Source organism: Salmo salar, chromosome 12 (genome assembly GCF_965601325.2).
Source record: "Salmo salar chromosome 12, fSalSal1, whole genome shotgun sequence".
Taxonomy (NCBI): Eukaryota; Metazoa; Chordata; class Actinopteri; order Salmoniformes; family Salmonidae; genus Salmo; species Salmo salar.
The window spans coordinates 60,087,500-60,115,454 of NC_138302.1; the positions used below are offsets into that span (position 1 = coordinate 60,087,500).

Here is a 27,955-nt window from a genome sequence, read left to right on the forward strand (position 1 = left end):
TCTATCATTCCATAGACATCCTTCATCAACACCTTTGTTACAGCAAGAACATGACAACCTAAGATTTGTCCGAATAAACAAGACCATTCAAGGCATCTGTCTATGTGAACCACATGAATAAGTGTACTGTAGAGCCACGTGGAGTAGCAGCAGAGAACAGTGAGTAAAATATCAACTAACTGATTACACAGTATGATAAACATCACACGTAAAGGGAGACCCCATGTCGTTGCATATTCTTTATTATGGGGGGAAAGTTTACGTTCAGTACAGATCGTTATTTTATCCATCAATTAAATTGGCATCCCCACGGTTTTTCATAAATAATGCATTGAAATACCAATGAGACAAATTATCTAATTTGGAGTAAGCAGTCATCAAATACATACTATAATAAAACAAACATATTTCCACATTTTCTTTGGTGTTGCATTCGCTAGACATACTTATGAAAATCCAACTGCTAGATTTATCTGTCATATGCACATGAAATTTCATGTTAATTCATGTTTTATTCTCAACATGTGTTAGGAAATAAGTTCAGAAGTTCAGTCGGAAAAAAAATGCAGTTATACCTTTGTCTGTTTCTTTATTCTTTTTAGGGGTCAATTGTCTTTTAGTTTTTTTTGCCAATAACAATCACCAGTACGGTGATGCTCAGTCATCAAAACAACACAAACAAACAGGGAAAAAGAAAGGCAACTTAAAAACAATAGTAGAACAAAAAAACATGAGATGGCGTACACCCAGAAAAAAATATTTTGTTTGGAGGTGCTGTCTAACGGCGAATAAACTAAACCAAAAAAATTAAGAGAGTCGCCCAGTCCATATATAAACTCCCAGGAATTTATTTGGTAAATCACCAATGTTTCGGCATCAAATGTGCCTTCTTCAGGGTGAAGCGTTGGTGATTTGCCCATTAAATTACTGGGAGTTTATATATGGAGTGTGCAACTCTATTTATTTATTTGTATAGTTTATAACTTATAAATAATGCACAATACTTTTCCAGTACATAACTTACAGTATCAAACCAAGTCGGAAATTACTGTTTTATTTATTCCATATAATGTGCTCAATGTGAAACTGGGCTTTGGGCAACACCTGTACTGTCCAGTTTACAGATGGACATGTTCAGACAGTGTCTCACAGAACAATTAGTAAGTTATTCCTGTTGTATCAAGACACTTCCCTAAACGTTTATCCCTTACAATTTTTTTTACCTAATGCCAAACAGGACACAAGCGAACATGATGTAACTTAGTATCGGTGGGAAGGAACCTGGTGAGATCCAGTTTGGACCAGGAATGACCCCCCCCCCCCCCCCCCCCCCCCCCCCCAATCCAATGTGAAGGTTATCTTCCACTATTCGGCTGAATGATCAACCCATACGGTGTGATGAGTAACGGGGACAGGGGGGGAGAGGGTGGCGATAAATGGCCCATGCCTCCAGGGAGCCTCAACCGGAAAGATAGGAGAAGCACTCAACGACCTGGTAAGACATTAGAACATCAATTACACTATCGCTGATGGAATTGTTCAGTAAATAGTCAGAAATAGACTGCACACTGCAATTTGTGCTCTCATAGTGACATCCTGAAATTACAATTTCATACAAATATCTATTGTTGAGTCAAAACTTTACACTAAACTTAAGCATCTCATTTGACTGTGGTCAATCAAACTTGAATAATGTCTGTGATATTAGTATTTGTTTCGTTGAGAAGTTTAGAATTTGTAGTTACTGTAAGACATGCTTGTTTATATTCTGGTTGCAGTGCTGGAGGCTTTGCCTGTTGACGTTGGTATTGGGAATCGGGGGATCAGCATGGGATGTAAGTTTCCATCATGGCTTCTCCAGCTGAGGTAAGAAAGTTGTCTGATGGTCAGCTCTGTGGAGTTGAATAGACACTTGACAGTGAAGAATAACATTGAGGGATAAAAGTGAAGGTGTTATCTGACTTGAGATGAATAGCTCCCTGCCCGCTGAGGCTGTAAAGGTATCACATCTAAATCCTTTTGCAGTGGTATAGGACAACTGTGTATTACCTGAGCCACATAGAGTACAAATTAGCTTTAAATTAAGAAAAAGCATGATTATTATTGTTATTATGTTCACATGTCACAATTAGACTATAGTACTACAGTTTTTTTCTGAGAATACGAGAAGTAGCTTAACTTGAGTGCATGCCAAAAGCTGCAAACAGCAGGATGCATACAAAGTATGATAGAGTAAACAAAGATATACATAATATACAGGTTCCCAGGAAAATAGGGTGATGTCTATCACTTCCCAGCCAGAGGCCGCCGCCTATTGGATAGCATTGTGATCAACAGTTCATCAACATTTCAGCTTTTTCTCAAATCCAATTTATTACAGATCCAACTGTGCATTGTCATATCATGTGAGCAGAGTGAAAAAAACATGGTGGGGTTGAGGTTACAGGAATCCTGTTGGCATATGTTTGCACTGTATATGATAGGCAATGCATATTATGCGTGATACTATTTGAAGTATGGCCATCATACGCAGGCTTGTCTACTAACCATGGGTTGATCAGTCAACAGAGCTTCATCCTGTTCACTTCCTAAGCACTGGGATGACACACATGATAAATCAGCTGCTTACTCAGCTAAACCTCTAGTTTAAGTGGAAATGAATACACTAATATCTAACAGAGACCTACTCGTTTTTGCTCAATTAGAATAGTCTACATTGAGTACTTGCACAACTGATCATCCAACCTGGCCGTGTGGCGCCAGGACAACAACCTCTCCCTCAATGTGATCAAGACAAAGGAGATGATTGTGGACTACAGGAAAAGGAGGATCAAGCACGCCCCCATTCTCATCGATGGGGCTGTAGTGGAGCAGGTTGAGAGCTTCAAGTTCCTTGGTGTCCACATCACCAACAAACTAACATGGTCCAAAGACCACCAAGACAGCCGTGAAGAGAGCATGACAAAACCTATTCCCCCTCAGGAGACTGAAAAGATTTGGCATTGGTCCTCAGATCCTCAAAAGGTTCTACAGCTGCACCATCGAGAGAATCCTGACTGGTTGCATCATTGCCTGGTATGGCAACTGCTCGGTCTCCGACCACAAGGAACTACAGAGGGTAGTGTGTACGGCCCAGTACATCACTGGGGCCAAGCTTTCTGCCATCCAGGACCTCTATACCAGGTGGTGTCAGAGGAAGGCCCTAAAAATTGTCAAAGACTCCAGTCACCCTAGTCATAGACTGTTCTCTCTGCTACCGCACGGCAAGCAGTACCGGAGCGCCAAGTCTAGGTCCAAAAGGCTTCTAAACAGCTTCTACCCCCAAGCCATAAGACTCCTGAACATCTAATCAAATGGCTTCCCAGACTACTGCCCACCCTCTCTTTTACGCCGCTGCTACTCTGTTATTATCTCAAATCAAATAAATGTTATTAGTCACATGCTCCGAATACAACAGGTGTACACCTTACAGTGAAATGCTTACTCACGAGCACCTAACCAACAATGCAGTTTAAAAAAATACAGATAAGAATAAGAAATAAAAGTAACAAGTAATTAAGAGCAGCAGTAAAATAAGAATAGCGAGACTATATACAGGGGGTACCGGTACAGAGTCAATGGGCGGGGGCATCGGTTAGTTGAGGTAGTATGTACATGTAGGTAGAGTTATTAAAGTGACTACCGTAATTTCCGGACTATTAAGTGCACCTGAATATAAGCCGCACCCACTGAATGTAATTTTTTATTTTATTTTGAACATAAATAAGCCGCACATGTCTATAAGCCGCAGGTGCCTACCAGTACATTGAAACAAATTAACTTTACACAGGCTTTAACGAAACACGGCTTGTAACAAAAATAAATAGGCTTTAACGAAACACGGCTTGTAACAAAAATAAATAGGTTTTAACGAAACACGGCTTGTAACAAAAAATAAAAAATTAGCAGTAAGCTTTAGTTGTCTTTTTGCACTCAGTCAATTCCTCACGCTGCTGTTTCCAACGTCTTATCATCGACTCATTAAGACCAAGCTCCCGTGCAGCAGCTCTATTTCCTTTTCCAACAGCCAGATCAATCGCCTTCAACTTGAAAGCTGCATCATATGCATTTCTCCGTGTCTTTGCCATGATGAGGGTGACAAAATGACTACCGTAATCAGAATGATGGGAAGTTTGAGAGCGCTCGATTTAATCTAAACAGTAAACAAAAAAGTTGTTTGACCTTAACCCGTTCGGCAATTTCATTGGTCTAATGAAAGCTTCATGCCGCCAAAAAACGGAGCACGTCACAGAATGTGTTTAAAAAATAAAAAAAAAGTAAAGCGGGAAAAATCCATATATTAGCCGCGTCATTGTTTAAGCCGCGGGGTTCAAAGCGTGGGAAAAAAGTTGCGGCTTATAGTCCGGAATTTACGGTATGCGTAGATGATAACAACCGAGAGCAGAAGCAGTGTAAAAGAGGAGGGGGCAATGCAAATAGATAACAACATTCTCCATGTGTGTCTGTAGTACATCCAGAGCTTTGTGAACCAGACCTGGCTGGGGAGGTATACGATTGTACCAACATGATCACCTGGTCTTTCATCGTGTCTGTGTTCAGCCTGGGAGGATGGGTCGGGCTATAGACAGTGGCAGCTTCCCTGTCACCCACGGCCGGTTAGGCACTGTTCACAACAACACACACACACTGAATGTACAAACCATTTCAATGACATAGACTGACCCGGTGAATCCAGGTGGAAGCTATGATCCCTTATTGATGTCATGCGCTAAATCCACTTCAATCAGTGGAGATGAAGGGGAGGAGACATGTTAAAGAAGGATTTTTAAGCCTTGAGACAATTGAGACATGGATTGTGTGTGTGCCACTCAGATGGTAAATGGGGATGACAAAAGATTTAAGTATGGTAGTATGTGCCAGACGCACCGGTTTGAGTGTGTCAAGAACTGCAACGATGCTGGGTTTTTTATGCTCAACAGTTTTCTATGTGTATCAAGAAACATCCACCAGCCAACTTGACACAACTGCGGGAAGCATTGGAGTCAACACGGGCTAGCGTTCCTGTTGAACGTTTTCGACACCTTGTGTAGTCCATGCCCTGACGAACTGAGGCTGTTCTGTGGGCAAAAGGGGGTGCAACTCAATATTAGGCAGGTTTTCCTGATGTCTTCTGTATAGTTTTGCAGGAAGAAAGCCCTGCTGTTCAACATAGACGCTGTACTCATGGTCTTTCGTCGCTTGGCCAAGTCCTTTGAGGTGATCCTGTTGAACATATTTCTCTATGGATATAATGTTGGTATGTGTGTTGTGGTAGTTTTTTCCTCTGTGTATAACCTACTATATATGAGAATATGGGCTTAGCCTGTGGTGTTAGTTTTTGTAGCTTACCTATTTGTTTTTGTAACCTCTCCCTCCCCTCTCACGCTCTCTCTCTCTTTCTTTCACTCTTTCTCTATATATCTCTTTCCTCATACCGCTCCCTCCTCTCTCTCACTATCTGTGGTTTTAGGCCTGGGGCTGAGTGTGCACCTGGTGTACCTGGGCGAGAGTTCACCTAAGAAGCTTGGGAGGATTCCTGACCCTAACTAGCTCCATCTTCAATGGCTTCAGGAAGGTCATGGTCAGATTGTCAGTACCGTTGTTACTTAACCACCTGACTCGTGTCCTGTGGTCCGTTTACCCTTTCAGTGGTCAGTTGTTCTAGCCTGGTCAAGCATACTGACCTCAGTTTTGTGCTCACAGTGCAGCGGTCACTCAGTCTGGTTGACCAGGCTACAGTTCATGTTCATGACACCTTAATACGTCCTCAGAACCCACAATCACAGTGGAGTTACATAGATTGCATCCATAGAGTCAAAGAAGGCAACATACAGGTTAGCTCGGCCACAGTGAGAGTCTCATTCTGTAAAAAATGAAGCCAACTCTCTTGCCATCTATCTTACTTAGAGAAAGAGAACAAACAGGGTTCACACCATTCAGTCAAATCCCCTTCTGAATGTTCCAGTTGACCGCCCTGAGCCTTCTCCACTCCAAATCGGACCAGCTCAACCTCACCATCATGTGCCCTGGATTACCCTGTCCTGGTCCGGCTGGGCTGAAGAACAAGATTCTGAACAGCTCATCTGACAAATTACTAGAAATGGAATCACTTTGTAGCATGATGTTGTACACATTTATGGCAAAGTTCTCCAAAAAAAGATGTGAAATAAATTCTAATAGGATAATTTTATCAAGTTTTGGAGGTTGATGTTCAAGTGTCAAACATAGAATTAGGATGGAAGGAAGACACAGTATGGTTGAAATAGTCATTTGTCAACAAGTCTCTCTCTGCAGGGAGCTGATGGGTACTGATGACATGTGGCCCTGGCTCATGGCCCTTGGTGGCCTCCCTGCCATCCTCCAGTTTGTGACCTTGCTGTTCTTCCCTGAGGCTCCCCGCTACCTATACATCGACAAGGGAGACACTGAGGGCTGCAAAAAAAAGGTATGCACTCAGTCCAGGGCTATATCATAATGTGAAACTTTTCTTTTGACATGTTATGCTGGCATTTGGGAGAAGGATGTTCCTTGATCATCTAGACCTTACAATAGTCAAACATAGAATACGTTCCATAACAATTCACATACAATATATCATATCAGTACAGTACAGGTGAGGCGTGTATATGATGTTTCTGTTGTATAAAATATGATTTGTGCGTATGGATCTGTCATCTACAGGAGGATGACCTGTAGATGGATGACATGGGGAAGGAGAGAGCGAGCATGCAGGGCCAGAAGGTTAAGACCATGTGGGACGTGCTGACTTCTCGCTGTGTCAAGTGGCAGGTGCGGGCTCTGGTCATCCCCTGTGCCGGTATTCAGTTTTGTGGTAATAACGCAGTGAGTCTGTTTTGATCATATCTACCTTTACTGCAACTTTACTGCATTTACCATTAGTCACAAGTCTGAATCCAATGTCAATACTTTATTTTTCCCTGATTAGGTTATTCTGGGAAGTGAAGAGCTGTTCCATTCCCTTCCTTTTCCAGAATTAAACAGCTGCAAATAGGAGCCCTCTCTTGCTCTACCTTTTGTCGTTCTCCTTTCATCTCATCGTCTCCACAATTACCCAAAATGTGTTCTATAGATTTATTTCTACACTTTCGACATCTTCCGTGAAGCTGGAGTAGCAGAGGACAAGATGCATTACCTTTCCATTGGCATCGGAACAACAGAGCTCATCACCATCACTCTCTGTGTAAGTACCATACCGTAGGTCATATAGCAGAGAATAACATTACTGTCTGTAAGTGAACAATACCACACCATTTTTTTTTTGTGGCCATTTTAACCTCCTGTCCTTGTTGTGTCCCAGTCTCTGTTGATAGACCGCACGGGCAGGAAGATGGTGATGGACTATGGCTACCTGTTGATGGAAGTCATCATGTCCATCCTGATTGTTATGCAATCAGGATGCCCACCCCTGATTTAGGGCTTCTCTGTGTCAGCCAACATGAGAGCGAACACTGTTTTTGTTCTCTCTTAACAGAACCTGTACTCATGGTTTCCCTATGTTAACATCACCCTCATCTACTTTGTCATCTGTATTTATGGACTAGGACCTTGCGAGTACATAATTTCTTATGTATTATGTATGTCTTATTTTCACAAGTCTACAGCTGTAGGCTAAGTGGTGTGTACGATTCCAGATCTGAGTATTGGGAGTCGAGTGAGCTACATAGTAGTCAAATGCTGCTCTAAGTCAACATACACACAGAACCTCAAAGTTGCAAATATTTCAGTGATCAAAAAGACTGCCATTCTTGACAGTTGCATATCTCTGAGGTCCTACTGTTTGTCTGTACCCTTTACCCTTTAACTTTAACATTATTAATGTTCCCATGGAGGATGGTTTAGGTCAGTTCTGCTTCCTGATCTTTGTAGCGTACTGCATCCTCAGCTCAGCGTTCATGCTCTACTTCATCCCAGAGACCAAAGGCAAGAGCACGGTGGAGATCATGGAGGACTTTAACAAACTCAACGACAAGAACAGGGGAACAGACACCGAAAAAGGCTGACTATGTTATGGCAATGACATTTTAAAGAAATGTATTGAGTGGCTTGTACACTCTTAGAAAAAAGGTTTCCAAATGGGTTCTTCGGCTATCCCCATAGGAACACCCTTTTGGTTCCAGGTAGAAGCCTCTCTGGAAAGATTTCTAAATGGAACCCAAAATGGTTCTACCTGGAACCAAAAGGGTTCTACCTGGAACCAAAAAGGGTTCTTCCAAGGGTTTTCCTATGGGGACAGCTGAAGAACCCTTTTACTGTAGGTTGTAGATAGCACCTTTTTTGTAAGAGTGTATGAACAGACATGTTAAGAGATGTACTCTGTTTAGTTGTTCATTTGAATGTGGATTTACAGCAATTAGTATGAATCCAAAACATGTTGCTAAATCAGTCATAGCGCTGTTCCTACATTCTAGTCAAGAGTCCTATACATCTTGAACTGATTTTTTAAAGCTGTATCAATGACTTATTACCTTGTAATGAACATTTTTTAAAAGTATTTTCATATCAAATCAAATTTGGAATGTTTTTTTGTTGTTGTTGCTGTCCAGGTCAATTGGACAGTTCAACTTCTGCTAGCAGTTGCATGCTCTGCTCAATCTGTGTCCGGGAAACTGTCAAATAACGTGTTTAAGTAAGGACTACTTGATATAACTTAGTGCTGATTTAAAATTGTATATTACCATTGATTATCCAACAAGACACTACATTTGGGCCCTCTATTTTCATTTGACAGTCAACCGACTAAATCTATACCATGACATGAGCTCCAATGATATGACACTGAAAACAAAATAGCCAAGCAAAACAATGTTGCTGGGAAAGAAATGTCATGCCTGTCTTTCCTTTTCAACACCTAAATGTCACCACTTTGGAGCCGATGTCTGTGCAGATTGGTTGTCTGGAAGTGAGTAGAAATATATACTGAACAAAAATCTAAACGCAACATTCAACAATTTCAATGATTTTTTCTGAGCTACAGGTCATATAGGGAAATCAGTCAATTGAAATAAATGAACTAGGCACAAATGTATGGAATTCACATGACTGGGCAGGGGCGCAGCCATGCATGGGATAGGGAGGGCAAAGGCCCACCCACTTGGGAGCTAGGCCAAGCCAAGAATTAGTTTCCCCCACAAAAGTACTTTATTACAGACAGAAACACTCCTCAGCCAACCAGCCAGCCCCCACCCCCCCACCAGGGCACCAGTGTAATGATCATGCTGCTTAATCAGCTTCTTGATATGCCACACCTGTCTGGTAGATGGATTATCTTGGCAAAGGATAAACGCTCACTAACAGGGATGTAAACAAATTTGTGTGCAAAATGAGATAAATACGCTTTTTGTGCGTATGGAACATTTCTGGGATCTTTTATTTCAGCTCATGAAACATAGGACCAACACTTCACATGTTGCGTTTATATAATATATATATATATATATATCTATATATATATATATATATATAATTAGACAAAATTGTGTTTGTCATCAATGATGTAGCCTTTATGCTACCATGTTTTATTCAGGACTAATCTTTTTATTTATTTAACTAGGCAAGTCAAGTTAAGAACAAATTCTTATTTACAATGACGGCCTAGGAACAGTGGGTTAACTGCCTTGTTCAGGGGCAGAACATTTCATAATCTATTCTGCACAGTGACATCTTTATTTTCTACTTATGGCCTCATGAAAAGTTTGAATCCAGTCATAGTGGCATGGCTAAAGTGAAACATGTGTCATGCTCAAGAGGAAATCAAAATGAACTCAACCTAAACTTACGCACAATAATAAACACACCAAAGATATCAATCAGGAACAGTTTCAGATACATCTTTATTGAATCCCCATCTCTGTATCAATTAGACAGAGATGACAGACTCAAAAACAGTGTACAAAAACAAGACATCTATAGAAAAGTATGCTTATATTGAAATATGTCCAAAGGTTTTATAACAAAACATGTAACTCAAATGTTTTTTAAAGTTCAACGATCTTGCAGAGTACAGAGATAAAATACCAAGGTAACATACATATACAAATGTACATCTTCTGTGTGTGCATGTTTTTATGCGTACAAAAGTGTCATTGCAAGTCAATCTGCGCATGATTTACCATTTAGAGAGAAAGGTCCTTTTTTTTATCTCGTGTTTCAAATCCACTGCCGTGCACAATCAGTATTGGGAAGGCACTTTGCAACAGACCAACAGAATAAGACAAGAAAACAGCAAAGGTAAGTATCCAAGCAATCAATCAATAAAAACATCTATAAATTGAAGTACCAAAACAGGTGAGATAAATAAAACAATACCACCAGATGATTTGATTAGCATGTACGGGCGATCCCAAGTGTTGCCACAACCACCAATTATATAAGAGCATATTTCTAAACAGCATCGTCTCTCACTTGTCCAATAAATAACACAAAACAGGCCTTTATAAACAGTTTTTACTCCATTCGCTGTGTGAAAAGCATCACTATTCAGTGGGGATATAAAAAGAGCTTAATATGACCTAAACAGACTGATTGATCAAAGCCATGGGTCGTATCACTAAACTGGCAGTGTGTACACTACCAGAGCCAGGTAACAGCACCGTGAACTAGACCTGGGTTCAAATAGTATTCGATTTAGCTTGCCTGGCACAATAGAAGAGTCCCAAAAGTGCAAACCAAAACATCAGTCACTCGAGCCAGACTCAAGCGAATGCTTTTCGAGTACTTTTTGAACCCAGGTCTACAGTGAACAGCGTAACCTCCGTCACCATCCACACCCTCAAAAAACATTTATATCCAGAACAGTACACAGCAGATCATGGGCGTGCACTGTGAGGAAAACCTTTCAAATCAAACAACCACCACCAAAACCTACACACCTCTTTCCATCATTGGCAAGGAAGGAAAAAAACATTTATATATATATATATATATATATACACACACACACACACACGCAGGATCCCCATTAATTGACAAACTATTAAAATCAATCATTAGGTTTGATCACATATATATATACGCATTTCATATATATATATATATATGAAAGTTATATACACTCATTACAATCACAATATAACTATAAATAAACGCAGGAATGTACTGAAAGTAATAGAGCAAAATTATCTGAAACAAATTATAGACCAAAAGCCTTCTAGTTGATTACATTCTGAGGACAAAAGCACACATAACAGAGCACCAAACACACACACGCACGCAGGCAGGCACGCACACATTTCAGCATACATACTCTTTTTGTCGCTCCCTAGTAGGCCTCCCGTATCTAGCATAACTTAAGAGTAAAATCAGCACAGCACATTGACACCTCAAACGTTGATTTATTTTAAAAAAAAAATGTGCACAACGCGGTCAGGGCAATCAATAAGTTAATAAAATATATATTCTACATTTCTCACGATTTCTAATAGTCAAACCTGAACTTGGTCCCTGTTGAATATCCAGAACTGATTTCACAAGTATGTGACTAACAAATACATCGGTTCCTTAAAATGTCATAATAAGAGAATACAACCTTCTCAAACGTAACAGCCATACTGAGGCATAAGGTTATATTCTTGCCCTGCAGAAACTGGTAGATTTGACTGATTATATTCAGTTGAATGCATTCAGTCGTACAACTGACGAGGTATCCCCCTTTCCTTTATATTCAGAGTTGGACTAGATGTCCATCTGCAGCCTCTTCCCATCAGAGGCTCTGTCTGAAGTAAGGGGGAACCTTGGGTTAGGTGTCATTGCAGCTGTAAAAACCATGTAGATAACAAAGCATTTCAAAATGACCCAGTCAACATATGTACTAACCCATAGATTACCAATATGACTAGGACCTCAGGGTTTTTTCTGCATAGAAAAGTCTTGGCCGGGCCGCCTAAGTCCAAACAGTGAAAACGTTTTCAGTGTAAACGGCTAAAACCAGATATAACGTATGTTGAAAAGATAATGGACCTAGGCATATTTATTTTTCAAACAGATCCTCTTTGGATCTAAATGAAACAAAACTAGACAGTCAGGGAGAATATAAAATATTTGTAAAAAATTGTCATGGCATGGGGCCCCACATTGATTTTGTTTTAATGTTTGAGTCACTCAGCTAGCATAATAACGCGCATAAGCCATGGTAAAGTGTGTACAAACGCAGGAAATTCCCCCCCCCCCAGCCCCATGATAAAATGTGTGGAACTGCAAGAAACTAGCTTGGTGAAACTGCAGGAAACTGTCTCCTCGGTGCCCAATCGGGCCTCTAAAATGTTTGGTCGGCGACTGTGCCATGGCCACGCCCACTGCCACATCCACCACCTAAGCCCCATTTTGATTGAGAAAAAACTCTGGACCAGACACAATAACAACAATAACAGCATTGACAAATATATGTTTCTTATATGTGCGTGTGTTTGGTAATGGATCATAAGCGGATGGTTATGTCATAAACAATACAAATACAATAAAAACAAAAACATGATAGACGTAGACTTCAAAGACAGACAGCAGATTCAAAAAAGCTTTTGAAGTTGCTTAATGTTTATATACATTTTATATATTGCTATGAAATGGAAGAAAACATTTATATTGATAGTAATAGCGAGGTCCATGACACAGAAAGGTAACAGAAGGTGATAAACAACAGTGAGAGATGATGCCATGAACAGCAAAGTAGTCTAAAGACAACGTCATTCCCTTCCATCTGATAGGCTGAACAGACCTAGGGGCAACGTTCCCTCATTTCCCCCACAAATCTAGGTTCACTTTCCCCCCCACCTTCCCTCAGACCTACGGGTCACTTCCCCCCTGGCTCCATCCCACTATGCCCTGCCTCAGAGTCCACCAGCGATGAGGCAAAGGCAGACTGGACAATCTGGAAGCCAAACGACTCCAGCAGAGACATGTTCTGTTGTGGAGAGAAGGGCGAGCCCAGCGAAGGACCCAGCTCCCCCAGACCTGACCCCGACCCTGCACTCTTCTGGACCCCATGATGATGCACTCTGTTCACGTGCTTGTTGAGGTAGGATTTTGTTCGGAAGGTCTGGGTGCACTCGCTGCAGGGGAACTTTTTCTCTGGAGAGTCCTGGCTGGTCTTGGCTTTAGCGCCACCTGGTGGCGACCCCTGCACAGCCCCAGTACCAGCAGAGGCTCCGTTGCAGGCGAATGGTGTCGGAGACCCAAGCTCCTCCCCCTCGGACTTATGCGGAGATTTCATCTCGTCGCCATTGGACAGCTCCCTGAAAGACGGCTCGTCTCCCTCAGATTCTGCCTGATGGGGGCATTTCCCAGCATTCTCTTGCCCGTCTGAGGTAAAGACAAAGGTGGAGAGGGACAGGGACGGGGGGAGGTGGGAGTTGGGAGAGTTGGTGGGGTGGGAGAGATGGTGGGTGGGGATGGGGAGAGTATAGAGTGGGTTGGGGAGAGGGGAAGGACACAGGGAGAGTCAGGAAGTAGGGGAAGGATAAGGGGAGAGAGAAAAAAATGAAAATTAGGCCATGTGCACAACACTAAATCTGGCTATTTAGACCTCCAGGCAGCACTGCTCTTCACCAACACCACCTGAAACATGAACAGGACAATTTAATGCTTTGTGTACTAACCATCTACTCCCATGTGTAGTATTCTTATAGTTTTGCTTTTAAGTAGAATTGTACTGCAATTCTTAGAAGACATGGTAGTCATTCATATCAAATCAAAGTTTATTGGTCACCTACATAGATTTGTAGATGTTACCGCAGCCAAATGCTTGTGTTTCTAGCTCCTACTGTGCCGTAATACCTAGCAATAATAATAAAATAAATATACACATAAATACAAAAAAACAAGTTATATCGGCTGAGCCATGGCTAGAATACACTATATACATATAAAGTGGGTAAAACAGTATGTAAACATTATTAAAAAGTGACCACGGTAGCAGTCTCTAAGGTGCAGGGTAGAGTACCGGATGGTAGCCGGCTAGAACACTGACTAAGGTTCAGGGCAGGGTACTGGGCGGAGGCCGGCTAGTGGCGACTGTTCAACAGTCTGATGGCCTGGAGATAAACAGCTTCTATCAGTCTCTCAGTCCCAGCTTTGATACACCTGTACGTTCTCCTCTTTCTAGATGGTAGCAGGATGAACAGGACGTGGCTCGGGTGGCTGAGGTCCTTGGTGATTATCTTGGCCTTCCTTAGACACCAGGTGCTTTAGATGTCCTGGAAGGCAGGCAGTGTGCCCCCGGTGATAAGTTGGGCTGACCGCACACACCACTGTCTAGAGAGCCCTGCAGTTGCGGACGGTGCAATTGCCGTACCAGGCGGTGATACAGCCCGACAGGATGCTTCAATGGTGCATCTGTATAAGTTTGTGAGGGTCTTAGGGGCTAAGCCGACTTTTATCAGCCTCCTGAGGTTGAAGAGGTGCTCTTACACCTTGTTCACCACGCTGTCTGTGTGAAGGGACCATTTTAGGTTGTCAGTGAAATGCACACCGGGGAACTTGAAGCTTTTGACTCTCTCCACTGCGGCCCCATCGATGTGTATGGGGGCGTGCTATCACTGCGGTCTCCTGTAGTCCACGATCAGCTCCTTCGTTTTGTTGACGCTGAGGGAGAGGTTATTTTCTTGGCACCACTCCGCCAGGGATCTCACCTACTCCCTTTAGGCTGTCTTATCATTGTTGGTAATCAGGCCTACCACTGTCATGTCGTCAGCAAACTTCATTGAGTTGGAGACTTGCATGGCCATGCAGTCATGGGTGAACAGGGAGTACAGGAGGGGGCGGAGCACCCACCCCTGTGGGGCCCCGTGTTGAGGATCAGGGTGGCAGAGGTGTTATTGCCTACTTTCACCACTTGGGGTCGGCTCGTCAGGAAGTCCAGGACTCAGTTGCACAGGGAGGGGTTCAGACCCAGGGCCCTGAGCTTAGTGATGAGCTTGGAGGGCACTATGGTGTTGAAAGCTGAGCTGTAGCCGATGAACAGCATTCTTACATAGGAATTTCTCTTGTCCAGGTGGGATAAGGCAATGGCGAATGCACTGTCCGTGGATCTGTTTGGGCAATATGTCAATTGTACTGGGTCTAAGGTGTTGTGTAAGGTGGAAGTGATATGGCCCTTAACTTGCCTCTCAAAGCACTTCATCATGAGACAGAAGTGAGTGCTATGGGCCGAAAGTCATTTAGTTCAGTTACCTTCGCTTTCTTGGGTACAGGAACAATAGACATCTTAAAGCAAGTGGGGACAACAGACTGGAATATGGAGAGATTGAATATGTCCGTAAAGACTCCAGCCAGCTGGTCTGCCCATGCTCTGTGGACGCGGCTTGGGGTTAAAGCGGCAATATGTAACTTTTTGGGCAACCCGACCAAATTCAAATAGAAATCTAAGGTATAGATCTGTCATTCACAATGACAGCAAGTCTAAAAAGCGGTAGATCGGTTCTATGTGCTCTATTTCTTGGCTTCCCGTTCTTAAGTTCTGTTTTTGCGTCTTTTACTTTTGGATTTGTACACCAGCTTCAAATCGGCTGAAAATACATTATTTTTGGTTATTGAAAAGATATGTCGCAGTGGTTTAGATAGTACAATGACTCTCTACACTACGCATTGCTTGTTTTGTCACAAACTGAAATTAGGCGAACAATTAGAATTTTTGCAACCAGGAAAAGGCGGATCGATTTCTGCATATTGCACATTTAACACGGTTAAAAGACTTACGTCGGCCATGGAGAATGAGAGCACACAGTCCTTGTGAGCGTTGGGGGCCCGCGTCTCAATGTTGTTTTCATCGAAGCGGGTAAAGAAAGTCTTTAGCTTAATCAGGGAACAAGGTGTCGACGACATGGCTGGTTTTCCCTTTATAATTCGTGATTGTCTGGAGTCTCTGCCACATATGTCTCGTGTCTGAGCTGTTGAATTGCGACTCCACTTTGTCCCTGTACTATCGTTTTGCCTCGTTTGCCTTACAGAGGTCGTAGCTGGTCTGTTTGTAGACGTTTATGTTCCCAGTCATCTTACCATGGTTAAATGCAGTGGTTCTGGATTTCAGTTTTGCGTGAATGCAGCCCTCTGCCCATAGTTTTTGGTTTGGATAAGTTCTATATCGTCACAGTGGGAACAACATCCTCTATGCACTCCATGATGAACTCAGTCACAGAGTCAGTGTATACGTCAATACTATTTTCAGAGACGACCCAGTACATTTCCCAGTCCACGTGATCAAAACAATCTTAAAGCATAGATTCCGATTGGTCAGACCAACGTTGAACAGTCCTTATCATGGGAGCTTTCTGTTTAAGTTTCTGCCTATAGGTGGGAAGGAGCAGAATGGAGGCGTGATCTGATTTGCCAAAGGAAGGGTGGAGGACGGCAGTCCCGGAAGGGAGAGTAGCAATGATCCAGGGTCTGTGTTGGGCATCTAGCATAGCAGATGTGTTGATAGAATTTCAGTAGCTTTTTCCTCAAATTTCCTTTATTAAATCCCGAACTACAATAAATGCAGCCTTATGATATGCGGTTTCCAGTTTGCACATATTCGGAGAGAGAGCCATTATTCTCTGGAAGGAGCTCCTCAACCTGAGCTCGTCTACTTTATTTTCCAGGGACTGAACGTTAGCGAATAATATACTTATAGGAACAGAGGGCACATTTGTTCAGATTATGCGGTAAGCAGACATTCCGCAGTTTCATTCCTTTACCCAATAGATAATATGCTTTCATTGAGAGCAAAAAGTCTGTTTCTTCCTTGTGAGTTTCAGGCAAAAAAAACGCAATTCTACACAACTGCTTTTTTGGCATTTCCTTACCCTTAAGATTTTCACCTGGAAACAAGTGTTTATTGGTAGCAAGCCATGGCAGATTATTTTAGCTCTGATTGAACACTGTACAATATCAGCCCAGAATATCTGATATGAAAAAGGCCAGGTTTAGGCAATTTTGATGGGGGTGGGAGCAACAACAAAAAATGAACTCATTATGAGGGAGCAGCAGTGGCTCGCAGGTCTGCGTATCCACATCCATACCCACACATGCAGTCATGTGTGGGAGGCCCTAAGTGAAATGTTGTTTCCCTCCCCCACCTTGCGAGCAAAACATTTTAGCATCCCCCTCTTGACAGTGGAGAGAAACAAATTACGTTTTAGAGTTCATTTCCTGCAATTCTACACATTTTTGCCATGGGGCGTAGAGAAAATGCAGCAGTTTTAAAGCAATTTGCTGCATTCTACACATTTTGCCATGGGGCGGAGAGAAGATTTTTCAATTTTGTAACAGATTTAATGTAATTCTACTCATTTTGCCATGGGGCAGATAAATAAATTACCAGTTTTACTGTGGATTTCCTGCAGTTCTACACATTGCCATAGGGTGGAGTGAAATGTTTGCATTTTTTTTATATGATATCTGAGAGACTAAAAAAAATATATATATATGGGGCATCCCCGGTCGGTAATTCGACCATGATTACTTCAAGTTTAGATCGCTGGCTAGAGTAACTTACCAATCCAAAAAATGTTTGCTGACATGGGTTAATTGAGTGACTGTCAGTGACTGACATAAGAGAAACTGCTGATGCAAAACCAAATTTTGAAATTGTACCGTGTGTTTTCAATTATTCTAACTCAACAGAAAGTTGAGTCCCCGAGTGAGTTCCTAAAAAAAGGGCCTACAAAAGTGGGGCCCACCAGTTGCCCATCCCTGAAATAGTCTATTGTATCAGTTTCTTTCACGATACCAAAACCACATCGGAACTACTCCTGCGACATCTCATGTCTCCACATCCGCTAACTTCTAGCGCTTATTTCCAGGAAACCTTTTGCTCATGCATCCCGTCAACCAAATTTCCTTGACTCTTTATACCCATGCAGCCATAGAGGTTGGAATCTCCTCATCCAACCAACCCTTTACAGTGGAACCCTTGTTACCCGTCCAATCAGTGGGCCTTGTTAGTGCCCAGGCCCGGCCCAGCCCCCACCCTCCGGCTGGCCCGTACTGACCTGGCAGAGGCCCGTGGAGGGGTTGGAACCCAGGCGGGCCGGCAGAGCATTCCCAGAAATACGGAGCCCCCCCAGGCCCTGGTTTCCCCAGTAGCAGCTCGGGCTGCAGGCCCAGGAAGGGGGGGCCGGGCTGGGGGAGAAAGCAGTGACCCTCTGCCTCTTGAAAGGTGACCAGCAGCCGGCGACTGGCGCACAGGTCTACACCACCGACAGACAAACACCAGGCCACCAACAGAAAGTAGAGTGGGGACAGCAGAGACAACAGACAAGGCCAGAGGAAACCATACAGTCAACGTAGTCCGAATGTTATCCAGACCTTACTAAGTCTTGCACTTAGTAGTTTTACTTTGTCCAGTGAATGAAACTTTTTCCTGTATTACTTGCCAAGCCAGCAGACTTGAGTGTTTGCAATGGTATTTATTCTCTGTAAAATACATTTTTCCTTTAGGAAGTTTACAGCTATTCTTTATGCTATTTGTTTCTATTTCCTTTATAAAATATGTTTTATCTTCATGAAGCATTTTTCTATTCTTCAATCCATACTCTTATCAGCTCCTCCAGCTCGCTTTAACCCTACTACTCACTCCTAGAGCCTCGAACAGGGTTCTGTCTGCAGCACAGGCCCCTCATCTCATGCCAATCAGGCCAAAACAGTTGACCAATGGTGCTGAATGAAGATGCTATGAAATCTGTCATGATCAGAGTCACACTACAATGGCACATCCAAGGCAGTGGCATTCTACAGTTCTTTACTCTAAATAAAAGCAGTTGGTCAATAGATTTTGAATTCTGGCATTCTGCCACATTATTTCATCGATTTTAGATTGGAGATAGGTGATCACTAGGAAGCCCATTTCTACAACCAGAAAACAGGTTTTTGCACAGCATCTAAACTTCTCTCCACACTGCTTTGGCTCTCTCTCGGAGTCGGACGTACTGTACAGCCAAATCCATAGGCTGCTGCTGGTTGCAATGGCAATAATATAGTTGAAAAAAGCTCCATTGAATCCAGAGGAACATTGCACAGTATGACTCAATAGACATGCAACAACATTAGTGCATTGTTTGACCAATGGCCACAAGGCGATGGAGATGACAGCAAGCGACAAACAGCGTTTTCAGACAGAGTTCACATTGCCATGCTGAACAGGGACAGATGGGTGTGGCACTAAGGCTATTGGGCTTAACAGTCTATATGTCTGAGCCTTGACTTGGAAAATGGGGTGGCATACATACACTTCTTTGTTGTAGATACTGCAGTGTCCAAAAATGTACCACTGGGTGGCAGTGACCCATTCAAAAAAGACACCAAAGGCTACAATTTAAAATGTTCCTTTCACCTTGATTAAGTCATCCTTTTACTTCAAGAAATAGGCCTATACAAATTCTAACTTATTGAGCAAAGTTATCCTTATTAGAAGATTAATTCACATAATCTATGTTTAGTAAAAATCTAAACGTGAAGTTCCCCATTCTACTTCTCACTTTCCTTATCCTCTCTTCGCCATAAAGCCATGCAGAAGAGCACCCTATTTAAAATGTTTGCGTTGTGCTCACCATCGTTGAGACACAGCATACAGGCTGGGTGTCATGTTTTGGCTGATAAATGTACTAAAATGTGAATACAATTTAAATTTCAACTTTCTCAAATGGAACCACAAAGATGGAAATCAGACAATGTCGGATTGAGTGGGAATATACACTGTTTTAAATTAAACTGTCAATATTCCATAGGAAACCTATTGAACTAGAAATATGCATAATAGAATAGACAATCAAATTGGTATATGACGGTGGGTGGACCAGCCGCCATCATTCTGTAGTAATCGGAAGTTAATGTTTCAATGGTGTTCCAGCTAAATTGCAGTGGTCTGAAGGGATAGGTCCATTCTATGAATTATATTTCTATGATTGAAATGACACCCACCCTGTATTCAAGAGTATGCGGTGTCTCAACCGATGACGGGCACAACAAACACCTCAGGTGATGTAAAATAGGGTCTAAGCTTGAGGTCTTCATGGGTCAACCTGAACCGGATACCCGAGAGGGTCCAGGTCCAAAATTCTAACTATTCCCTTGGGTCCAGGTCGGGTCCTGTTTCATTGTCATTGGGTCTATATAACTACAGGTGATAGACCAGAGAGGACCTGACCACAGCTCTGCATAGCCTATAGCACACCGATGAGCAACTTTTGTAGGGCCGAGGATCAATTCCCCCCCCCCCCCAAAAGATAAAGATATATACACACACACACACACACACACACATATATATATTGTACATATATACAGTACCAGTCAAAAGTATGGACACGTCTACTCATTCAAGGGTTTTTCTTTATTTTTACCATTTTCTACATTGTAGAATAATAGTGAATACGTCAAAACTATGAAATAACACAAAGAATCATGTAGTACTCAAAAAAGTGCTAAACATACCAAAATATATTTTAGCTTGACCGCAGAGTGAAGGAAAAGCAGACTCTTGGCAAGTGCTCAGCATATGTGGGAACTCCTTCAAGACTGTTGGAAAATAATTCCTCATAAAGCTGGTTGAGAAAATGCCAAGAGTGTGCAAAACTGTGGCTCCTTTGAAGAATCTCAAATATAATTTATTTATTTATTTGTTTAACACTTTTGGTTACTACATGATTCCATACGTGTTATTTCAGTGTCTTGACTATTATTCTACAATGTAGAAAAAAGTAAAAATTAAGAAAAACCGTGAAAAGAGAATGTGTGTCCAAACTTTTGACTGGTACTGTGTATGTATGTATGTATGTATGTATGTATGTATGTATGTATATATATCTTGGAGGGAGGAACTCAGTCGGGATCTTACAGTTGAGAGTTAGAATAGTAGAATACATAAGGTGCAACGTGGAGTAATCATGGTCGAATTACCGCCCGGGGGATCCCCATTGATTTTGTTAGTCACCCTCACTCAGATATCATATTAAAAACTGCTAACATTTATCTTACCCTATGGCAAAATGTGTAGAATTGCAGAAAATTAGCTATGAACTTCAATTTTTTATATTTTTTTGTCCCATGGCAAAATAAGTAGAATTGCATGAAATTAGATAAAATAAATGCTAAATCGTCTCTCCACCTCATGGGTAAATGTAGATTTACAGCAAACTTTGTTTAAAACTGCAACATTTTCTCTGCGCCCCATAGAACATTCTGTAGAATTTCAGGAAACTAACTCTAAAACTTCAATTTTCTCTCCGCTTTCAAGAGGCTAGGGCCAGCTCTGTGTAGGCATGGATGTGGTTATGCTGACCTGCGAGCCACTGTGACCCCTAATGATATTTGCAGATTTGTTTTGTGGCCACCACCCCCATTAAAGTTGCCCATCCATTCTATAGCATATTTATTTTATGCTAATAAGGTGAATGCATTAACTTATAGAAGGCCTAGCCAACATATAAAGACCTATTAGTTAACTGGAAGAGCAACTTGGCTGATAAACATACTTTTTTTGTCACTCGGGTCTAGTCTAAATCCAAACCCGTTAGGGTACGGGTAGAGTCTAGGTCTGGCTGTTGTCAGGTCCATTCGTGTTCGAGTCTGATTGTTCTCGGGTCTGGGTCCAACTTTTTGGAACAAAGAAGACCTCTAGCCTAAGTTACAACATATGTTTACGCCTTTGAGATAATTGACAATAATAAAAAAAAATGGCACAAACAGTTTAACAACCCTGTTAGTACACTTTCAAATCATATCAAACTCAACCGTTTATCTTTTTCAATGATGAAGACATGGTTGTCCACTATGGGCTAACATGTTTTGAAGGTTTCGTTCAAATCAAATGGGGTGCAGTCAATAAGTGCATTAATACAGAACAACCCTATACACAAAATCAGCCAGGACAGCAATATCAGCCAGCTTGTAAGTATGGCGCTTCTTCTGAAGACAGTGTCCCTACCGTTAGCTGATGGAGGCGCAGAGAGCGGATAGATCCTTTGGTGTTAGCATTACTGCATAGGCAAGCATGCCTATATATTTTATGTGCGTATGTGTTTGTGTATGCTTGTGTTTTTGGTCAGGCTTTAAAAAGACAGATAGAGCATGTTTTCCCCACAAGCAGCAGCAGAGCAGATTATGACCAATACAAAGCAATAAAGAGACATATGCTGGGGGGGGGGGGGGGGCAAGGTGGAGCGGAGCAGGGTGGGCGGCCGCTTGCCTTCCACTGCGCACTGGCGTCCCGTGTGGTAGGGGGTGCCGCCGTGGTTCTGCGGCTCGGGGAAGGCACCGTGTGCTGGGGCGGTAGCGGGGAGCAATGGCGAGCCGTGGTGCGTTTTTACGTGCACCTTAAGGTAGGATGCAGTGGAGAAACCTGGAGACCAGGAGAAGAACACAGAACAAAAGGGCAGTGGCACTACACATCCAGCTGGGAGAGAATGGATGCTCCCTGTTGTCATGTACCCAAAGATGACTGTTGGACTACAACAAAAACTTGTTCCCACGTCCACCTTTCGTGAAACTGTTTTATATTTTCATGCAGACCAGCATAAGAGCTGGTACCAGGGATAATATGATTTTGTTGAACTGAGCTGAGGTTTTAGATGATGTAACAACCCCTCAAAAAGAAATATGAAGCGCATCTAACTTCAAAAGGCAAGGGAGAATGTGAACCTGCAAAAGGAAGGGTAACCTCAAGCAAGAGTCAAAAAATATACAACCACTTCTCTCTTATCTAAGCTATTAGGCTTACCACAAGAATGACACCATCTCTAGCCAGGTAAATCAAGACAAACGAAGCAAGGTAAATCAAGACAAAAGAAGCCCAATATAGTATGTTGGGGCAAAATCTCAGACCCTAAACTGCACGGGGGGGGGGGGGGGGGGGGCAGAAATAATCTATAGTAGTACACACAATCAGGTAAGCCAGACAAGTCTTGAAACCTGAACATATGAAATCAAGCCTCTCTCAAATAAAACAATGGCACTGTTCGCTAGGAGCAGCTGACGGCTCCATTTTGGACAAAACATTAACCATCAATTACTTTATTACATTAATGAGACCTGTGTTGCATTAACGTACCGACAGTACAAGAGAGTAAATTGGAATGGCAGCAAGAGAATGTTCAGAGGACACCAACAAACAAGAAGCTACCATGGTGGCTGCCAGCCCATGACTGATGCACTAGCATTGTGCAGTGGGTCTGAGATTATTGACACCCTTTGATAAAGATCAGGAAAAATTACTGCATAAAATAAATAATTTAAATTACTGAGCTATATTGTATGTGCCAAAAAAAAAGGGAAATTATATTATTTTATACATTCAATTGCTCGAAGAGAACCCCATACCTACTGTAAAATATGGTGGTGGATCTTTCATGTTAATGGGATATATTGCTTCCACTGGTCCTGGGGCCCTTGTTAAGGTCAACGGGATCATGAACTTTACCCAGTACCAGGACATTTTAGCCAAAAACCTGGTTGTCTCTGGCAGGAGGCTGAAACTTGGCCGCAAGTGGATCATATGAAAATCCACAAAGAAAATTGTTAATTGGCCACAAAATATGCATTTTACAATGGTCATCTCAAGTCTATGGATGTGAAACCCATTGAAAACCTGAGGTTTGAATTGAAGAGGGCAGTCCATAACCGCAGACGAAGGATATCAAGGATCTGGAAGGATTCTGTATGGAGGAATGGTCTAAGACCCCTCCCAATGTGTTCTCCAACTCATAAAACATTTTAGAAAAAGGCTGAGGTGAGGTTTTGAAAACAGGGGTGTCAATTTTTACACCTACCTTTTTGAGAAAAAAAACATATTACTTGTTAAACAAAATCTCTTTCTTTCAGCAATTGTTTTAGTATAAAATAATTTCCCATTTTTTTGGAGCATACAATATAGCTCCGTTTTTGAACTATTTATTTTATATGGTCATTTTTGCTTATCTTTATCAAAAGTGTAAATTATTTCAGACCCCACTGTATGTACTACCTAGGTCACACATGTAGAAAGCAACCCAAATTCTTTGCACCAGCTGAGGTAGTTACTACATTATTAGATTTGAATAGCAAAAATATTGGTAGATCATCATTGTGGCAAGATGGAAATACCATTCTGGAAGAGAGGCAGGTTAACAAGAAAAAAACCATACAAATCTAAGAAACAAGAATGCAGTCATAGAACAGAAGCTGCCATCCTGATTCTCCTGACAGGTATGAGGAGATGCTGCTGCACACTAGGCCTTGAGGTTACCTTTGTTGCATATGCTACAGTAGTTGTGAGGTCCTTCACTGTGTTTCTTGAGGTGGTCGGTCATGTACGCTGCCCGGAGGTACTTCCCACATACCTGGCACGGGATCTTGTCCTCGTGGCAAGCCAGGTGGGACCGCAGACGATCTCTCGTAGCAAAGGAGGCATTACAAATCTGAAGAGGAGGAAAATACAGGTAAAGAGCATGCCCTCATAAGTTACGTACAGAAACAGTATTCAACAAGAATGAGTAAGTTTACATGCAACCAAATAATTCCATATTTAACTGATTATGGCAGTAGGCCGAATATGGCAATAGTCAAACACTTTACTCTGCTTATTTTAAAGATGCACGATGCAAAAATAGCTCTGCCATTTCCTGGTTGCCAAAATTCAGTCCTTGTTTTTAGTTTATGTGACAAAACATGCAAGTACTGTGTAGAGAGTCATGGTAGTATCTAAACCACTGTGAAATATATTTTCCATAAACCAAAATATAGTACTTTCAGCGTAGAAAACCGAAAGTAAAAGATGAAAAACACTAAACTTAAGAACGGGAAACATAGAAATAGCTTTTATGGATCTGTAAGCTTGCCGACGAATATGAAGCGAGGGCCAGCTAACGAGGGCATACAGGTTGCAGTGGTGGGTAGTATATGGGGCTTTGGTGACAAAACGGATGGCACTATGATAGACTACATCCAATTTGCTGAGTAGAGTGTTGGAGGCTATTTTGTAAATGATGTTGATTAAGGCAGCCCCCCGCACCTATCTGATTCAGAGGGGTTGGGTTAAATGCGGAAGACCCATTTCAGTTGAAGGCATTCAGTTGTACAACTGACTAGGTACCCCCTTTCCCTAGTCAAGTGAGTAAAACAAAACTGAATGTAAGCAACTTAAAAAAAGTTCACATAAAAACTTTGTATGTCTCAACTCAGAATCAAATAGTATTTGCAAAAAGAACATGGTACATTGGTAGAATGTTTATTTGAGTGGCGATTTTCACCATTTATTTCAGTCCCATCAGGTAGCCTGATTTCAGATGAGTCCATGTAAACTGGATTATTAGAGAAATCGTTCATTTTGCAAAGCACGTAAACGTTTTAAACAAACTATTATATTTGTTTGGATTGTCATTGAGTAACCATATTCAAATGACAATTCAATCATTAAAACAAGTAAGTACCACACTGACCGATTTGAAGTGTTGTTCATTCATTGTGACAAATATTGCATCCACATCAACTCTCCTAAGAGAATCCAGTTGTTACCATTGTCTCACCTGACACTTATGGGGTCTCTCTGTTGTGTGAACCTGCTTGATGTGTCCATTCAGATGGTCTGGCCTGAATAAAACAAACATAGGCATGTTGAGACAGATGCAGACAGTACAAGAATGGTTCTGAGTAAGAAGACCATTTGTTTATATTTTCCCTCAACACAGAATGTTTAGAATAGGGAATGCCCCTGGAAGTCGTGATGGTAATGTAGGTCTACCATAATAACTGTCCATAGCTCACCTTGAAAACCCCTTTCCACAGCTTTGACAGACGTAAGGTTTGCCCACAGATCCATCGTGTGACCGCACATGGTATGACATCCTATCCTTCCGCTTGAATCGCAGGCCACAGACATGGCAAGCATATGGCTTTTCCCCGGAATGAGACAATTTGTGTCGGTTCAGGTGGTAGACATCCCGGAACACCTTTCCACAAATGTCACAGCCAACGTGACGTCTCGTCCTCTCTCGTTTACGGCTGATATCTACTGTTCCATGCAAGGGCATGCCATTCTCCAACAGACCGGGCTGACCAGAGTGCGTTATCAAGGTAGGGCCGCCTCCGCTACTCGCGCCATGGCTGGACGCTCCATGCTGCGCTTCGTGATTTCTCAACCGCACAGCCTCTGTAAATGCTTTGCCACATATTCCACAAGGAAATAGCTGCTCAATGTCTTTAACGTCAGAGGTGCTGTGGTTATAATGTATATGCTCTATGGCTGTCGCTTTCTTTGGTCGCCCCCTGCCTCTCTTAGAACCCGGAGATCCCTCTTCTTGGAACGGGTTGCCCGTCTTCTCTGATGGAGACACGGGCTGCAGGACTGGAATAGCGGACTGGGAGCTGCTATCCGACACGACAGTGTCATTGGCATGACTTCCGTCCACATTATGTGTGTGCCCATTGTTGCTATTTTCCAACAAGCCATTCCCATTTGACATGTCTACGGCTAATTTGAAACCCAATTCAGAGCCCCCCGTGGCACGGAACAAACTGACGTCACCTCCTCGAGAGGGTGGTACAAGGATTTGTACATTGGACTGTTTGATTACTTCTTGGCATATCTCGATGACAGAACGCATTAACAGAAACTTAGCAGCTGTCATCAACTCGGGGAAACATTCCAATCGTACCACAATCCTAGAGGTGTAGACAAAGTCCAAAATGTCTTTAAAAACTTTGGGGCTTATCGTATGCATCTCGAGTTCTTTTGCCTCCCCGTCGCCCTCCGTTTGACAACCAAAAACGGACTCGAAGTACTCGCTGCACGCCGCCAGTACCGCCTTGTGGGCAGGGAAGCTCTCTTCGCCAACGCGCAAGATCACATCGCAAAACCTGCCTCCATCTTTCCTCTGAATGTTGAGGTTGTGTAGCATCTCCGCGCTATGATTGCTCACCTGATAGGTGTATGAAGAATTCCACGACTGCTCCGCTATTCTCTCCATGCCGAATTCATTCAACATCAATTTAGGTTTGCGACTAGGGGTGGCGAAACAAATAGTGTATAAAGCTCAATAGTCGGGGTAAATTAAATAAAAAACACGACGACCACCCTTCCCTCTGTTCAGCATCTAAAATGTTAGCAGGGAAAAATGGCAGCCCCCCAGCTTCCTGTGAACTTTAACCTTTTCCGTTTCAAACTGGGGGGGGGGTTATCGTTCGATATTTTCGCGTCGCTTTTAGATACTCGACAAAGTATGCGTTTCTCATGTAAAAGGTATTCTTCTGATAGTACAGCCATTTAGGCTACAAGAGGTGTTGGGTTGAAGTTGTCAAGTACATTCATAATATTCCTCTTCCTGGTTTCTCCTTTCATCTTTTTTTTTCCTCCAACAAGCCCCCTCCCCCAGCGCCGCTGAGAAAAGGCTGACCGTCTAGCTTTCAGAACAAAAAGGGTGCGACCGTGCGCATGTTAGAATAAAAAACCTTGATAAAGTTGAACTATACAGGCGACTCCAACCATAACTTTGATGCGGCAATATTTATGACCCATCCAATTCTGACACTAAACATTAGTCTATAACACATGTGTTTGGCTTGCTGCCATTCACACATTGCAGATGCCTTTGGAGAATTGCCCAATTTAAAGGCGCTACTCGCATATGCAAATAGCCAGCTCATGGCAGTAAGGCAAAGAAATTGAGAACCGAAACTCAATTTGAAATGTAAAATTCCATGTTTATCGTCAGTTGCCACCCCAAAAACAGAAAGGTAAACAAACCATGACATTCAGTAAGATTGGGACCCCCCTACAAAAAGACAAGTCTGCTTCCCTTAAACTGTCCAGTGGGTCCAATGAAATATGACCTATAATTAATTACGAGTGATCATTTAAATGTGGAATGAAAACTTACGGAGCTTGTGTGTTGGAATGATGTGGGCATACCATAACAGAATGGTGAGTGTGTACCTGTGATAATATTCACCCAAG

The 27,955-nt window shown here is 42.3% G+C and overlaps 2 protein-coding genes across 8 annotated transcripts; one reads left to right on the forward strand and one right to left on the reverse strand.

Annotated features, from left to right (window-relative positions):
• The first annotated feature begins 7 nt into the window (after positions 1 to 7).
• LOC145850452 (solute carrier family 2, facilitated glucose transporter member 11) lies at positions 8 to 9,873 on the forward strand. Of its 6 annotated transcripts, none has more exons than XR_014379743.1 (8): positions 9 to 159; positions 1,238 to 1,495; positions 1,779 to 1,866; positions 5,510 to 5,628; positions 6,334 to 6,484; positions 6,721 to 6,882; positions 7,130 to 7,240; positions 7,358 to 9,873. XR_014379743.1 is itself a non-coding variant. In XM_082959173.1 (6 exons), exons 4-6 carry the CDS (start codon positions 6,736 to 6,738, stop codon positions 7,472 to 7,474), a joined length of 375 nt encoding a protein of 124 aa, XP_082815299.1. In that variant the 5' UTR covers positions 21 to 159; positions 1,238 to 1,495; positions 1,779 to 6,484; positions 6,721 to 6,735; the 3' UTR covers positions 7,475 to 9,873. The 6 variants fall into 6 exon arrangements, 1 of the variants encoding a protein (XP_082815299.1); XR_014379744.1 differs by having other exon boundaries at positions 21 to 159; positions 6,005 to 6,484; XR_014379745.1 differs by having other exon boundaries at positions 21 to 159; positions 5,510 to 5,614.
• LOC106565352 (POZ (BTB) and AT hook-containing zinc finger 1) lies at positions 9,872 to 27,354 on the reverse strand. Of its 2 annotated transcripts, none has more exons than XM_014132358.3 (4): positions 25,768 to 27,349; positions 25,530 to 25,593; positions 24,251 to 24,422; positions 9,872 to 13,353 (listed from the first exon to the last, which is right to left on the reverse strand). In XM_014132358.3, the coding sequence occupies exons 1-4, from the start codon at positions 26,985 to 26,987 to the stop codon at positions 12,845 to 12,847; spliced, it is 1,965 nt and encodes a 654-aa protein (XP_013987833.1). In that variant the 5' UTR covers positions 26,988 to 27,349; the 3' UTR covers positions 9,872 to 12,844. The 2 variants fall into 2 exon arrangements, with proteins under 2 accessions (XP_013987833.1, XP_045547508.2); XM_045691552.2 differs by lacking the exon at positions 9,872 to 13,353 and adding an exon at positions 13,365 to 22,369 and having other exon boundaries at positions 25,768 to 27,354.
• Positions 27,355 to 27,955: the final 601 nt, after the last annotated feature.